General features: G+C 39.1%; 1 protein-coding gene across 2 annotated transcripts in view; it reads left to right on the top strand.

Moving 5' to 3' along the window:
• Window positions 1–16,430, top strand: part of RLF (RLF zinc finger) — an 83,155-nt gene that overhangs the window by 30,759 nt on the left and 35,966 nt on the right. The window contains exons 3-5 of one of the 2 annotated variants that reach the window (XM_023221247.2): window positions 1,011–1,092; window positions 4,900–5,032; window positions 11,040–11,242. In XM_023221247.2, coding sequence (XP_023077015.1) covers window positions 1,011–1,092; window positions 4,900–5,032; window positions 11,040–11,242 — 418 coding nt within the window. Of the gene's footprint in view, window positions 1–1,010; window positions 1,093–4,899; window positions 5,033–10,641; window positions 10,776–11,039; window positions 11,243–16,430 lie in introns of those variants that run through there. The other variant, XM_023221248.3, reaches the window with a different exon arrangement.

The raw sequence follows: 16,430 nt of genomic DNA, 5'->3' as shown, positions 1-16,430 counted from the left end.
GGCGCCACTGCACTCCAGCCTGGGTGATGGAGTGAGACTGTCTCAAAAAAACAAACAAACAAACAAACATGATTTAGCTGTTGTTTTAATATTTAACTGCATAATATTAGTCAAAATTACACCTTTATTGTAATTTTCATCTGCAAATTGAAAAGATACAACAGCTATTTGGTTTTAGCTGGGCATCACCTTGTTCAACTTGTAGATTGTTTAGTGAGATGACTTCTAATCTAGATGGTTTATTTATTTATTTTTTTCTAGCCTCACCTGTTTTGCTTCCTAGTCTCCAGTGGCCCTTTATGGAAGACCAGCATTCCTGGTTTTATGATCCTATTTTTCCTTCTACCAAGTCTTAGTTTCTGTTTTACCTTTTGTAATCTCTAAGGGGTAAAGGATAATTCTGCAGGGTTTTAGAGAGGTGTTGATTCCTTGGTATTTTGAGTTGATCATTATTCAAGTTGTGCATTTCTTTTCTCAAAAAAAAAATCTTCATGTTATTTCTTTTCTGTGTCTTCTGGATAATAGTCAGAAAAAGGAAATTCTTACGCTTGGTTTTTTTAGAGGTAAAGAAACAACTTTGCCAGTCTTCCTGCTTCCTCTGCAAGTGACAAACCTATAGATAACAGTTACATATATTTATCATTTTATCAGCTGAATTGACAATAGTTTGAGCTCCCATTTTTGTCTGCTGGAATTAGAATTGTCCTATATGGGTGCCTCTTCACACCCAAATAAACAAAATAAAACTGCTTAGAATGTGATTTCTAAAGAGCTTATTATATTCTTACCAAATGTACTAAAGCAACAATGTAAATATAAAGCCTTGTGGTCTTCCTTTTTTCCTCCTTTTTAGATTGAACAGTCAGTATAACAACTCTGAAGAAAATTTTGAAGAGTAAAAACATTTAAAATAGTCTAAACAAATGTAAAATAGATTTTTAGTATTGCTGTCATACTCTACTTAATTTTTACTGTAACCACCTTTATATACTTACTCATTTTTATTGTAGGAGTTGTTTTGAATTACTGCTTTCAGTATCTGAAAGTGAACTGCCTTGTGAAGTCTGGCTACCATTCCTTCAGTCTCTGCAGGTGAGTTGATTTTAACTCAGAAAAATTTTCCGTATCCAAGATACCTGATTAATTACTCCTAGCAAACTAAAATTAAAGCCTTAGAACAAAAACAAATTTATTATATATTGGTGTTAAGTTCATCATATGACAAAAAGGCCCGTCACTTGAAGGGGATGTATTAAAAATGGTTTTTTTTTCATTTGGTTTTGTAGAAATCAACAGAAAGTTTCATTATTCAAAGTTTACACAGCATAAAGCTATCAAAATCATACACAATTATAAAGGAACAATATTTGGATCCTTCGTAGCATACTTATTGGTAACCTTCAATATACAAAACACTATTTCATTACATCTAAGGTTCACCTTTTTCTTCCTAACACTTTAAGAATTATACCTGGCTGGGTGTGGTGGCTCACGGCTGTAATCCCAACACTTTGTGAGGCCAAGGCAGGCGGATCACTTGAGGTCAGGAGTTTGCGACCAGTCTGGCCAACATGCTGAAACCCTGTCTCTACTAGAAAATACAAATATTAGCCGGGCATGGTGGTGGGCGCCTGTAATCCCAGCTACTTGGGAGGCTGAGGCAGGAGAATCACTTGAACCCAGGAGGCAGAGGTTGCAGTGAGCCAAGATCACACTGGTGCACTCTAGCCTGAGCAACAAAGTGAGACTCCATCTGAAAAAAATAAAAGCATAATAAATAATAGACCGGGCATGGTGGTACATAACTATAGTCCCAGCCACTCAGGAGGCTGAGGCAAGAGAATCTCTTGAGCCCAGGAGTCGGAGGCTGCAGTGAAATACGATCACATCACTGCATTCCAGCCTGGGTGACAGGGCTCATCTCTAAAATAATAGGACTCATCTCTAAAAATAAATGCATTCTGTCATTCATTTATTGATCGCTAATTATGTACCAATCACTGCTTTATACTACATGTTACTTGTTTTATATCTTCTAATCAAATTACAAACCTTATAGTGTGAGGATTATTTGAATCTCCATTTACGAATGGGGAGACAGTTGAAGAGAAGTTAATTAGCTTGGCCAAAGTTACACACAGATTTCAAACCCTGAGCTTACTTTGTTAACCACTTCCTTGAGGACACAGCTTAGACCTGTTATAGCAGCTTAGACCTGTTTCATGTAGGCACAAATAAAGACATGCATATTAACAGACACACTTCATTATCTGAACATTTCTTTCCTCTGGAATGCATAACCCAAAATGAAATGATATAATGTTCTCTTTAGTGAGAAGAGGATTCTTTGTCATGTTCTTGGCCTATTTAAATCTCTGTAATGCAGTCCTAATATCTCACATATCTGTACAGCTGCTAAAATCATCTCTCATGCGTAGCACTTTGATTTTTGTCACTCTGTGTTCTGAAGCCTGCCAGTCGTTTTGTTCTGGCATATGGCATTCTAGAAGGGCAAATCCTAATTAGGACTATTACTACTATATTAATACCGTTCTAGTATCCCATATCTCAAATACTTGGGAGTATTTTGGATTTTGGAATATTTGCATTATACTTAGTAGTTCAGTATCCCTAATCTGAAAATCCGAAATGCTCCAGTGAGCATTTCTTTTGAGCATCATGTTGATGCTTAGAAAGTTTTGGATTTGGGGAACGTTTTGGATTTCAGATTTTTGGATTAGGGATACTCAACCTCTATCCTTTATAGAGAGAAATCGCTCACATTTCTTTATTCTTTTCTTAGATAGCTTGCTTGAATAAAATAGTTGCCTCTTTTTCCACTTTTCAGCTTAAAAGTGTGTAAGCCTTTTCAGGTTTATCAGATGTGTAGGATATATTTTTTAACATGTATTCAGTAAATAAATGTAGTAGGGGTACAAATAAATGTTAAGACATGATCCCTGTTGAAATCCAAAAGATAAAAAACCATTAATTTTTCTTATTTTATATTATAAATGGACAAGGCAGCAAATGCAGATGGGGGAGACTTTATATCTTGTAGTTTTCACTTGAGTGAATACTAAACTATATTCTTAGGCCTGTGAACATTTTTGGCTTATAGTTTCCAAAGAAATGTTGACATAAATGGAAGCTCATGTTGCTAGAGAATTTCAGCAGTTTAAAATAAGGGAAACAAGTAAGAATTTTAGAACATGGGAACAAGTTCATCGTAATCAATAATCCTCAGTAGTAGTAGAGGACAGTGAGACATATACGTCATCATTTATACTGAATTAATTTTCTGACTCCTTTTCCCTCACCCTTGAACTTTAATGAACAAACTATTGGTAAATACATTTTGTTTGTTTGCTGAGCTAATAACTTAGATTTTAGAGTCACCTATCATTTAAATAGCAAGTTTTTAGACGAATTTAAGCAATTATTTAACGATTTGTGTCACTAAGTAATACTCCTGTAATTCCTGTTAGAGGAATAGGCAGCTTGTGTGAATACTGCAGAATTCTTTAAAAGAAGGCAGCACCGGTGGCTTTAAAATAATTAAATCAACGGACACAGTGGCTCATGCCTTTAATCCCAACACTTTGGGAGTCTCAGGCACGTGGATCACCTGAGGTCAGGAGTTCAAGACCAGCCTGGGCCAACGTCGCGAAACCTCATCTCTATTAAAAATGCAGAAATTAGCCAGGTGTGGTGGCAGGTGCCTGTAATCCCAGGTACTTGGGAGGTTTAGGTAGGAGAATCGCTTGAACCTGGGAGGCAGAGGTTGCAGTGAGCCAAGATCACGCCATTGCACTCCATCTTGGGCAAAAAGAGAGAAATTCCATCTCCAAAGGAAACAAACAAACAAAAAAACCAAAAAATAATTAAATCAGCCTCCACCAGGGCTATCTTTCAAGTCTTCAGAGTCTGCTAGTAATATGAGTGATCCTAATAGTAGGGCACTCCAAATATCCAACAGTAATGCAACATATCACCTATCTTGAATTGTGGTGATAATTTTACCAGGGAGGAATTCAGGAAAACATTTTAAAGGCACTCTTTTACTTAGTGAAAACATCCTAGTTATTTATTTGTTTATTTTTGAGACGGAGTCTTGTTCTGTCGCCCAGGCTGGAGTGCAGTGGCACAATCATGGCTTACTGCAACCTCCGCCTCGCAGGCTCAAGTGATTCTCCTGCCTCAGCCTCCTGAATAGCTGGAACTATAGGCTGGTGCCACCATGCCTGGCTAATTTTTTGTATTTTTAGTAGAGACAGAGTTTTGTCATGTTGGCCACACTGGTCTTGAACTCCTGACCTCAGGTGATCCACCCACCTCGGCCTCCCAAAGTGCTAGGATCACAGGCATGAGCCACTGTGCCTGGCCCCATCCTAGTTTTTTGTTTGTTTGTTTGTTTGTTTTTTAAAACAGCAACAGAGGCTGGACCCAGTGGCTCACGCCTGTAATCCCAGCACTTTGGGAGGCCAAGGCGGGTGGATCATGAGGTCAGGAGTTCAAGACCAGCCTGGCCAAGGTGGTAAAACCCTGTCTCTACTAAAAATACAAAAATTAGCTGGGTGCCTGTAATTCCAGCTACTCGGGAGGCTGAGGTAGGATAATTACTTGAACCCAGGGGGGTGGAGGTTGCGGTGAGCCAAGATCGCACCACTGCACTCCAGCCTGGGTGACAGAGTAAGATTCTGTCTGTTAAAAAAAAAAAAAAAACTGCAACAGAATTTCACAAGGCTTTAAGGATAGTCTTTTTGGTTTTGGTTACTTGTTTTGAGGAAATCCAAAGTATAGATTCCTTCAGTTCCTAGGTGTATCAGATATGTTGAGAAGGCAAAACTAATTTTTATATTGTTAACTTATTTTCTGAGTATGCTGTTCTTGTTCTAGGAGTCACATGATGCATTATTGGAATTTGGGAATAATAACCTGCAAATATTGGTTCATGTTACCAAGGAAGGGGTGTGGAAAAACCCAGTTCTTCTTAAAATTCTGTCTCAACAGCCAGTGGAAACAGAAGAAGGTAAGTCTTAAGACTATATTGGATGAGGATTTAGTTCTGAGAAAGTTGGAATTGATTATGGGTTAAAATTTTGGGAATTTCACTTGTGTATATATCTAGTCTTTCTGCTTTGAGCAGTAAAAATTAACCATTAGCATTTAATGTTTTGCTTAAGTAAGGATTCTTGCATTGTTAGATAGTTTTTGCACTCATTTTTAAATTTTGCGTTGAGTAACAATGTTCATACAAAGTTCCTGAGATAGAAATGAATAATCTGCTGTAATCTTTGGTGTGTGGTAGAGCTTTGCTTATACTTTTCTTATTTTTTTTTCTTTTTTTTTTCTTTTTTGAGACAGAGTTTTGCTCTGTCGCTCAGGCTGGAGTGCAGTGGCAGCATTTCGGCTCACTGCAACCTCCGCCTCCTGGGTTCAAGTGATTCTCCTGCCTCAGCCTCCTGAGTAGCTGGGATTACGGGCGCGTGCCACCACGCCTGGCTAAGTTTTGTGTTTTTAGTAGCGATGGGGCTTCACCATGTTGGTCAGGTTGGTCTTGAACTCCTGACATTGTGATCCACCCACTTTGGCCTCCCAAAGTGCTGGAATTATAGGCACAAGCCTCCGTGCCCGGCCTGCTTATATCTTTTTTATTGGCTGCAACAACCGAGAGCCGTGAAAAAAATTTCTTTTTTCTTCTATATATAGGAAATAATTGGAATTCATTATTTTATAAAAGAGAGATGCAAAGAATGAAGTTTTGTTGCTTTTGTTAGCGATCCTCCTGCCTCTGCCTCACAAGTAACTGGGACTACAGGCATGCACCACTGTGCACAGTTACTTTTTCTATTTCTTGTGGATATGGGGGTCTTACTATGTTGCCTAGGCTGGTCTTGAACTCCTAAGCTCAAGAGATTCTTCTGCCTTAGCCTCCCAAAGTGCTGGGATTACAGGCATGAACCACCATACCCAGCCAGAATGAAATTTTTTATTTGCAAAATTGTCAGTTGAAGACCAGAAAAATTATGGATTTGAATTGATATTTGGATTTTAGATACACAAAATATTTTGTTTGATATAGCCAACAATTGTAACTTCATTTCCGTCAAGTTAGTGGAAAGTTCAAAGGATTACACTCTGTTAAGTACATTTTTTGCTATAAAAACAGATTTTAGAATAATTATTACACATTTTAAGATTATCTTTAGGTCTTAGAAGTAGCCATTTGATTGTTGATCCTTTAAAATATCCCAGTTAGCTTATCCATTCACCCAGCTTGAGCACCTACCATATACATAGTGTTTGGACCTCTCTGTATAGTGAGAAGATGGGCATAAAGGCACTTAGATTTTCTCTTGATCCGTTTCCTCTGATCATTCTAGTGCTTACCAGTTGCACTGACAAGAAAAAAAAAGAATAAGTAAAAGAGCTGTTAAATAGAAAAAGATTGGTGTTAATTGTTTTCCGTTGAGGTCCTCAATAAACGGCATCCCTTTATAAATGTAGATAGATGGAGGCTAAAATAACACGTTTGTTATTGACAAAAGCTGTTAGAGCCAGGTAATTTCAGAAACATCCCAGAATTGGGCAGATTCCTATCCAGATAAGTCTTTGACTGGGGCAGAGGAGATTGCATGTTTTGTGCAGGCAGGCCCAAGCCCAAGAGGGAGAAAGGGTGGGGTTGAGTTAAACATCCTTAGTGTATTTTCCCCTGATATACTAATCAACTATGTCACCCCACCTCTGGAGTTAACAGTAATTAATCATTTTTAACATAGAAAAAACATCAGTAAATGGGGAGAAGCATTGCTTACCTAACGTTCTTGGTATCTTGTCTATTCAGTAAATATTAATTAAGCACCCACTATCTTTAAGACTCTGACTAGGTACATGATAACCTCCATATCTAAGGAATTATGTTGAGGACCACAGTATAAGTGGTGGGTAACATGTAACCTGCCTCCTTTCTCAGTTGACCCTTAATCTAATTTTGGGTCAAAAGATTAAAAAGCTTTCTTTATATCTCTGCTGCCCCTGCAGACCAGATATTTAATATATTTGATACCAAAAAGCAGTGATGTTCATATCACTGATTATCTTCTGTAATAAGTGCCAATTGTTGATACTTTTACCTGACATTCATGTGACATGATCAGTAAAGACGCCATGGAAGAGCTGTTTTTCTTTTTTTTTGAGATGGAGTTTCGTTCTTGTTACCTAGGCTGGAGTGCAATGGCGCAATCTCAGCTCACCACAATCTCCGCCTCGGGGTTTAAGCAATGCTCCTGCCTTAGCCTCCTGAATAGCTGGGATTACAGGCATGTGCCACCATGCCCAGCTAATTTTGTATTTTTAGTAGAGACGGGGTTTCTCCGTGTTGGTCAGGCTGATCTTGAACTCCTGACCTCAGGTGATCTGGCCTCAGCTTCCTAAAGTGCTGGAATTGCAGGCGTGAGCCACTGCGCCCGGCCTCTTTTTTTTTTTTTCTAAAGACGAGTTTCGCTCTTGTTGCCCAGGCTAGAGTACAATGGCGTGATCTCGGCTCACTGCAACTTCCACCTCCTGGGTTCAAGTGATTTCTCCTGCCTCAGCCTCCCAAGTAGCCGGGATTACAGGCATGTGCCACCACACCCGGCTAATTTTTTATCTTTAGTAGAGATGAGTTTTCACCATGTTGGTCAGGCTGGTCTCGAACTCCTGACTGCAGATGATCCATCCGCCTTAGCCTCCCAAAGTGCTGTGATTACAGGTGTGCACCACCGTGCCTGGCAGAAGTGTTTTTCAACTGGATCTTAAGTGTTACTCTTTTTACATAATGAAGTATATAGTATAAGATGAAATGTCATGATGTCTGCACCTTTCATTTAAATGGTTCTGAAAAAGAGAAGGCAAAGAAATATGGCAAACCAGTTCAATTGTTAAATTTGGATGGAAGGGAGGGTATAAAAACTAAAACAAATTTTTTTATTGAAATGTTTGAAGAAATGAGATACAGAAAAGATTATGATTGGGAGACATTGTTTTAAATATTGAAGCATATGGTAGATTTCCTTTCGGTAAAGAAATTTAAAGATTGATATCTTCAAGTGATTTGTAAAATACAAGATTGAGCTATATGTTAAAATTGATTTAGCAGCAGTTTAACTATAGTTATAATTATCGAATAAAATAGCTTACCGCATAGAAAATAATAGCTATGGATTTCAGAGTGCCTGCTCTGTGTTGGGCACTGTATTTGTGCTTTCATATCTCATTTAATCCATGAAACAGGTGAGAGATTACACATACCCAAGACCACGTAGTTAAAATTGTGGAGGCAGAATTTCAGCCCAGGTGAGATGACGTTAAAACGTTTTTGATTGGAGAGTGATGACCCTTCGGTTGCTAAGTGCATGGTTTAATTAAACATCTGTAATATACAGGACCTTGTGCACTAAGCTTTAGGGAATACAAAGGCTAACGAGACATGATATTTGTTCACAAATTGCTGACAGTGTAATAAAGGAGATATCAGAGACAATAGTAAGTACTATTGAACATTTACTCTATGTCTGGCCTTGTGGTGAGTCTTATCTGCATCTCTAGTATTTCTTTAATTTGTTCATCCATGTGAGATGGATATAACTAACCTTTTTACAGATGAAGAAACTTGAGTCTCAGAGAGGTCAGTTAATTTGTCCAAGGGTCTCACAGCTATGTGTCAGAATCAGGTTTCAACCTCGGATCAGTGATTCTAAAGCCTGAAATGTTAACCTTTGTACACTATAATCCCTTATCACTGTTCTTAGAGAAAACTAAATGTGGGGAAAGAAGTAAAATGCTGTGGGAATTTGTAAGGCGATAGGTTGTATAGGTAATACGCCTGTTATCAGGTACGTTGTTTCCTGTGGGATTTGCAGAATCGCTTACAACCTCATATGGCAGATAAATAGAGCAGAATCTGATGTTAGGCAGAATAGGATATAGGGGAGACGTGACAGGAACTAATAGGCATGAATTAGATTGGAGATGATTAGAAAAGAATTGCTAGGACATAATAACTAAGTTGATTTCCTTGAGGAAAGGAAGTATCAAGGAAGGATAATGCCAAAATTTTATTGTTGCATAATTGAGAGAATATCATTGCTGAAAATAGAAGTAAGGAATAAGGAGCTATGTGAGTGAAGGGTATGATTGTGAGTTCATCTTGTGGAATTTAGTAACTGTTGGACGAAAATGGAAAAGTCCAGGTGATTGTGACCTGTTTTCCCTCCGTGCTTTTTGACCTTGGCTACATATTAGAGTATCTGTGGGATTTAAAACCAAAAAACATACATCCCAAGGTCCAGACTCCACTTGCTAAATCATAATCTCCAGAGTTGGAGCTCTGGAATCCAGAACTTTTTGAAGTGCCTTAGGAAATGGGCACTTACATATTGCTGATGGGAATATAAATTGGTACAATTTTTGGAGAGCAATTTGGCAGTGTAAGTCAGTATTACAAATGAACAGAGCCTTTAGCAATTCCGCATCTAAGAATTTGTTCTGTAGATTTATTCACAGGTTTCAGATGACCTATATATAGGGTTGTAAGTTGCAGCATTATTGCTGATTGACAGAGATTGGAAACAGCCTGCAAGTGTATCAGTAGGGGATTGGTTAAATATAGTATATCCATACCACTGAATGCTATTCAGTTGTTAAAAATAAGAAGGTAGCTCTAACCGTACAGATGATAGAGTAACCTGTATTATATATTAAGTGGCAAAAGAAAATGTTTTCCATACTCAGAATATTTCTGGAAGGATAAACAAGAAATTGGAAACTTGTTGTTTCTCAGGATGGGAAACCAGAGCACTGGGGTCAGGGTAGGAGGGATAAAAACTTTAACTGTATAGCTTTTTGTGTCCTTTTGAAATCTGTGATTATATCTATATTGTTTTCTTTATTTTTTTAAAGGATAATTTTACGATTGATTCTGATATGTAGTTAAAATTGGGCCAGTCATTTATTCTTAGTATAAATGATTGCTACTCTAGACAGACAGACAGACACACACACACACACCACCTGGGAGCTTGTTAGAAAAGCAAAATTTCAGGTCCCAGACCTGAAATCAGAATCTGCGTTTTAATAAGCTCCCCAGGTGATCCAGAAGGCACTTTCAAGTCTGAGAGATACTGTTTTAGATTAACCACCTAAAGCAGTTTGTTTACTCACCACTTGGCTTGACATGCAATATTCTCACCTCTATTCTTTAAGTAATATGATGTAGTGATGTTACATACTTGTTGGATATTTACTATTCGAAAATTGAGGGCTCATCCAGAGCACTGTTCAGTCAGTGCCAAGTGCCTAATATTCAGTATGGCTCAGAAGTACAGAAGTACAGAAGTACTGAGCTTCAGTACTTCTGAAGCTTTCAGAGTAGCATTTTCCAAAGTGTGTACTGAACCAGGAACACATGTTTTACAGGTTAGTAATATGTATAAAAGGGTTCTCTGGTCAAATCAGTTTGGGAAACATTGGGTTTTTAAATAAAAGTGAACAGTTTTCTTTATTGCAGGACTGTTCAGAGATTTGACCAAGGAATCCTTTTTTTTTCTAGGACTATCTCTCAGGTCTTTTGGTCGGTGGAACACACTTTGAGAAATGCCTGGTTTAGAGGAAAGAGCACCACTGGCTTTGGAATCCTTGGCAAGTTACCTAACTTCTGTGAATATTAATTTTCCTAACCTTAGACTGGGGATAATAATACTTGCCTTGGTGGTGGTGTGAAGAATAAATGAAAGGTATATAAAAATATGCAGCTTAAAACTTGATGTCTCATAAGCATTCATTTCATTTCTTGCATTTATGCTTATAGTTCATTTCACTATTTCTTAATTTTCCTCTCATCTCTGTTAGGTGAATATTGAGACCAGAATAAACTTCCCATTTATATAAACTAAATTTTTATTAAAAATCAAATAAAAAGATCTGAAATGTTCATCTTAACAAATCTGACATGTTATGTGGTATGCTGTCAAACTGTTTTATTTTTCATTTTTTTCTAGTCAATAAATTGATTGCACAAGAAGGACCTTCCTTTCTGCAAATGCGAATAAAACATTTGTTGAAATCTAACTGCATCCCCCAGGCTACTGCTTTATCAAAACTATGTGCAGAATCTAAAGAAATTTCAAATGTGTCATCTTTCCAGCAAGCGTATATCACATGTTTATGTTCTATGCTCCCTAATGAAGATGCTATTAAGGAGGTGAGTAAATAATTGTCATCATTCAAACTTGGTATTAATTTAATATATATATATTGCATGGTTTATTTTTTCCCTTTAGAATGAAAACCAAGATTCATTTTTTTCAGGCTACCAAAATGTACGATTTTAATCGTATATTTAACTGCTCAACAGATAGAATGTAATATTTTAGAGTAGATTTGAAAAGTAGATAAGAATATACAGAAGGATGTTTACTTGTCTGGGTGATGATTTGCTATGAAATCTTTAAATGTGAAAGTTTTTTTTTTTTTTTGAGACGGAGTCTCACTCTGTCACCCAGGCTGGAGTGCAGTGGCCGGATCTCAGCTCACTGCAAGCTCCGCCTCCCGGGTTTACGCCATTCTCCTGCCTCAGCCTCCCAAGGAGCTGGGACTACAGGCGCCAGCCACCTCGCCCGGCTAGCTTTTTGTATTTTTTAGTAGAGACGGGGTTTCACCGTGTTAGCCAGGATGATCTCGAACTCCTGACCTCGTGATCCGCCCGTCTCGGCCTCCCAAAGTGCTGGGATTACAGGCTTGAGCCACCGCGCCCGGCCTGTTTTTTCTTTTTAAAGTAATGACGTCTCCACGTTTGGGGAATGGAGAAGTTGTTTAATTGTGGCATCAAGGTATAAACTAAAGAAAATGGCACTTAATTTTAGCTTAAGTTACTTTATACATTTAATTTTGTAAGCAGAAAAGTACAGGACTCTAGATTCCATGACTACAACCTGAACAATTAAGTGGCCAAACTGGATACCATGGAAAATAAGGGTTGAGTCTTTTTGTTTTGTTTTGTTTTTGAGACAAGGTCTCATTCTATCACCCAGGCAGGAGTGTAGTGGTGCAATTTCGGCTCACTGCAACCTCTGCCTCCCGGGTTCAAGCGATTCTTGTGCCGCAGCCTCCCAAGTAGCTGAGGTGCAGCCTCCCAGCATGCACCACCATGCCTGGCTAATTTTTGTACTTTTTAGTAGAGACAGGGTTTCGCCATGTTGGCCAAGCTGGTCTTGAACTCCTGACTTCAGCTGATCCACCTGCTTCAGCTTGTACTACTAAAAGTTCAAAAATTAGCCAGGCATGGTGGTGGGCACCTGTAATCCCAGCCACTTGGGAGGCTGAGGCAGGAAAATCGCTTGAACCCAGGAGGCGGAGGTTGCAGTGCATCGAGATATCGAGATTGTGCCACTGCACTCCAACCTGGGTGACAAGAGCGAGACTCTGTCTCAAAAAAAAAAAAAAAAAAACCCAAAAAACATAAAACAGCTATTTTATCTATCAGATTTCATTCTTAAAAAAAAAAAAAAAAACCTGAATTATTGTTTTTCTTAAATTTGGAGTTAGACTTTTCTAATGGTTTTTGGTTTTTGACATACAGAAAAAAACTAGAGATTCTTAAACTTTATTTCATCATCTACCTTTAATCCTCTTATCTGCCATTCAATTCTGACATATGGATTCTTACTCTGAACTGAAATTTTTTATTAGATGTAGGAGTCCCAAGAATCTGGTTTTATGCTGTAGTAATTCTGAAACTTTTTCTTGTGATATCTTACTCTCCAAATACCATTATCTATCTTTCCACCTTACTCCCTTTAATATACAGACTCCACCAGGATCAATCAAGATCTGTTGATCTTGTCCCCTTTTCATTCTCCCTTATTCCCCTGATGTACTCACTTCCCTACTTAGCTCTGCTTTGTCATTGTCGGATCATCATTATCACTCCCTTGCGTGTACTCTCAGGTCCTCTGCTGGTCTCTCTCTCTCTTTTTTTTTTTTGACAGAGTCTTGCTCTGTTGCCCAAGCTGGAGTGTAGTGGTGCGATCTCGGCTCCTGGGTTCAAGCAATTCTCCTGCCTCAACCTCCCGAATAGCTGGGATTACAGTCGCCCACCACCTCGTCTGGCTAATTTTTTCGTATTTTTGTAGAGACGGGGTTTCACCATCTTGGCCAGGCTGGTCTCGAACTCCTGACCTCATGATCCACCTGCCTCAGCCTCCCAAAGTGCTGGAATTACAGGTGTGAGCCACTACTCCCGGCCACTGGTCTCTCTCTTAATTGTACTTGTTTGACTACCAGTATCCTGATTATCCCTAAATCTTCACCTACTCTTTATGTGTTTACCTGCACTCATGGGGCCAAACTTACGCGGAGAAAAATCTGCCAGCTAATTTTACTCCAGGCTAGAGTGTGGTGGCACAAATACTGCTCACTGCAGCCTCAAAATCCTGGGCTCAGGTGATCTTCCCACCTCAGCCCCTGGAGTAGCTAGGACCACAGAAACATGCCACCATGCCCGGCTAATTTTTTTTTTTTTTTTTGGAGAGACAGGGTCTTGCCATGTTGCCCAGGCTGGTCTCGAACTCCCAGGGTCAAACGATCTGCCCATCTCAGCCTCCCAAAGTGCTGGGATTATGTGTGAGCCACTGTGCCCAGCCTATATTTCTTTATCCCATTCATTCTCCCACTCTTAGATAGTTGCATAGTTTTTTCTTACTCTTCAAAACTATACTATAACACTTTCTGCCCTGTTTCACTCTCTGTTGCTGAACTTAACTCCCTATTTCTCTGAAAAAAACGAAGCGCTGAGAAGATAAATAAGAGAATTTTCATAAGCTCTGTCTCTGAAACATCTCTTCATCTACCAGCATCTGTGAATGCTGTAGATGAATCTTCTGTTACTAGAGATAAATTTTATCTGTTCTCCTAGCTAAGGCCAGCCTCCTTCACTTCTGTATTTCAATTGATGTTGTGTCCCTTAAGGATAATGCTACAGCAGTTCTCCTTTTCTCTATTACATCATCAATTTTCCCATCTCTGTTAAAACCACCCCATTGGCATTTATGCTATTATTTATTCCTTAAAAAAGAGCCCTTCGTAGATCCAGAGGTGGTGGCTCATGCCTGTAATCCCAACACTCTGGGAGGGCGAGGCACAAGAATTGCTTGAGCCCAGGAGGCAGAGACTGCAGTGAGCTGAGATGGCGCCACTGCACTCCAGCCTGGGCAACAGCACAACAGAGCGCAACTCTGTTTTCAAAAAAATAAAATAAAAATAACGCTGCTTTAAATCCTGTTTCTACTTTTAGCTACTGCCCCATTTCCTTCTGGCTTTTTAAGCATAATTTCCTAACAAATTGTCTTAATTTCCCATCAAACATTTTTCTTCTTCTTTCTTTCTTTTTTTTTTTTTTTGAGATGGAGTCTTGCTCTGTCACCCAGGCTGGAGTGCAGTGGCACAATCTCAGCTCACTGCAAGCTCCGCCTCCTGGGTTCATGTCATTCTCCTGCCTCAGGCTCCTGAGTAGCTGGGACTACAAGCACCCGCCACCATGCCCAGCTAATTTTTTTTGTATTTTTAGTAGAGATGGGGTTTCACCGTGTTAGCCAGAATGGTCTCAATCTCCTGACCTCGTGATCCGGCCCGCCTCGGCTTCCCAAAGTGCTGGCATTACAGGCGTGAGCCATGGCGCCCGGCCTATTCTTCTTCTTTCAAGACATTCTAATATGACCTTTGCCCCAGCAGTATACCATATCACTAAATCTAATGATGACTTTCAGTTTTCTGTCTACCTCATTGATTACTCCTTCTCAGTTCTACTTTGCTGTCTAATGAGTACATGTTTCAGTACCCAACGACTCTGTCACTGGGTCTTCTCTTTTTACACTTAACTAGGCTTATTTCCTTCATCTTTGGCTTTAAATACCATGTATGGTCTGAATCCCAAAAGTTTTCTCTCCAGCCCTATTCCCTCCTCCAAACTCCAGACCCATACCCAATTGCCTAATTACCATCTCTACTTATAGAGCTAATATCTCAAATTTAACATGTCCATAACTAAGCTCTTGATATTCCTGATATGTGGACTTTGCTTTTATGAGGGTTTTTTTTTTTAAGTCCTCACTATGTGTTTGGCACCTATCTAAATGCTGTATATATTTTGCTACATTTAATCAGCACAGTAGCTCTGAGGTATCTCCATTTTATTGATAAGTAAAGTCAGGCTCAGATTAGGTTGTATGTTTCAAGGTTACAAAGCTAAAGTGGTTAAGCTGGGATTCAAACCTGAGTTTGGTGTACTACCAGTAATATTATATTAAAGACATAGGATAAGGAATATTATTCTTGTTGGTATTTACGTTAGGGTTTATGTGCCAAATGCTGTGTTAGGCATTGGGGTTCCAAGATGAATTCAGAAGCCTCTGGACTGGCATACTTGGTTTTACTGTTGGCCTCCACATTTTATCTTGAATATAGGCAGAATAATCTCTCTAAAACTTGTCATGCCATGCCACTCCTCTGCACAAAATTATCTAATAGCTTTCCATCTTCCTCAAAATAAATTCAGAATTCTTTATTCTATGCTGCCATGGCCCCTGGCTACTTTTCTTACATTTTCTGACCTTATCTTGTTATCTTAGTGCCCACTGCTCCCCAGCCACCTTGTCTTTTTGTTGTTTGAACAAGCCAAGCCAAGCATGTTCCTGTCTTAGAGCTTTGTGCTTGCTTTTCCCTCTGACCAGAATTCCCTTCCACAAGATAATTTGAATGACTTACTCCGTTACCTCGTGTCTGCTCTAAATATTCTCTTGTCTGTTCAATATTACCAGATCAGAGAGGCCTTCCTTGCTGTCTCATCTAAAATATTACCCTATCCCCCACTCTGCCCTAAGTATCTGCTGTCATTGTTATACACTAACCCATTTAAAATGACCCCATCACTCTGTCTTTCTACCTATTTGTGTTTTCTTTGTAGTACACATTACTATTTCTACTAGGCATTGTATTTGATTACTCAGTATTTCCTCCCACTAGATTGTAAATTCCATAAGGACAGGAACATAGGTTGTTTACTGGTATATATCTATATTCTAGAAGAATGCTTAGCCATGTAGGCACTCATTACTTATTGAATGAATTAATGAAAGGTATAGCCTCATCCCTTGATCTTTTGTTACTAGGATTTCTAGCTTTATTACCTGAGTTATGACCAGAATGTCAAAGCTGGAACATTCCACTCATGCTTTGTAAGTTTTTTTTTTTTTTTTTTTTTGAGACGGAGTCTTGCTCTGTCGCCCAGGCTAGAGTGCAGTGGCCGGATCTCAGCTCACCGCAACCTCTGCCTCCTGGGTTCACGCCATTCTCCTGCCTCAGCCTCCCGAGTGGCTGGGACCACAGGCGCCCAC

This window comes from Piliocolobus tephrosceles, chromosome 1, assembly GCF_002776525.5.
Source record: "Piliocolobus tephrosceles isolate RC106 chromosome 1, ASM277652v3, whole genome shotgun sequence".
Taxonomy (NCBI): domain Eukaryota; kingdom Metazoa; phylum Chordata; class Mammalia; order Primates; family Cercopithecidae; genus Piliocolobus; species Piliocolobus tephrosceles.
Note: the sequence above shows the minus strand (reverse complement) of the source record. Positions and strands in the feature narration are given on the sequence as shown.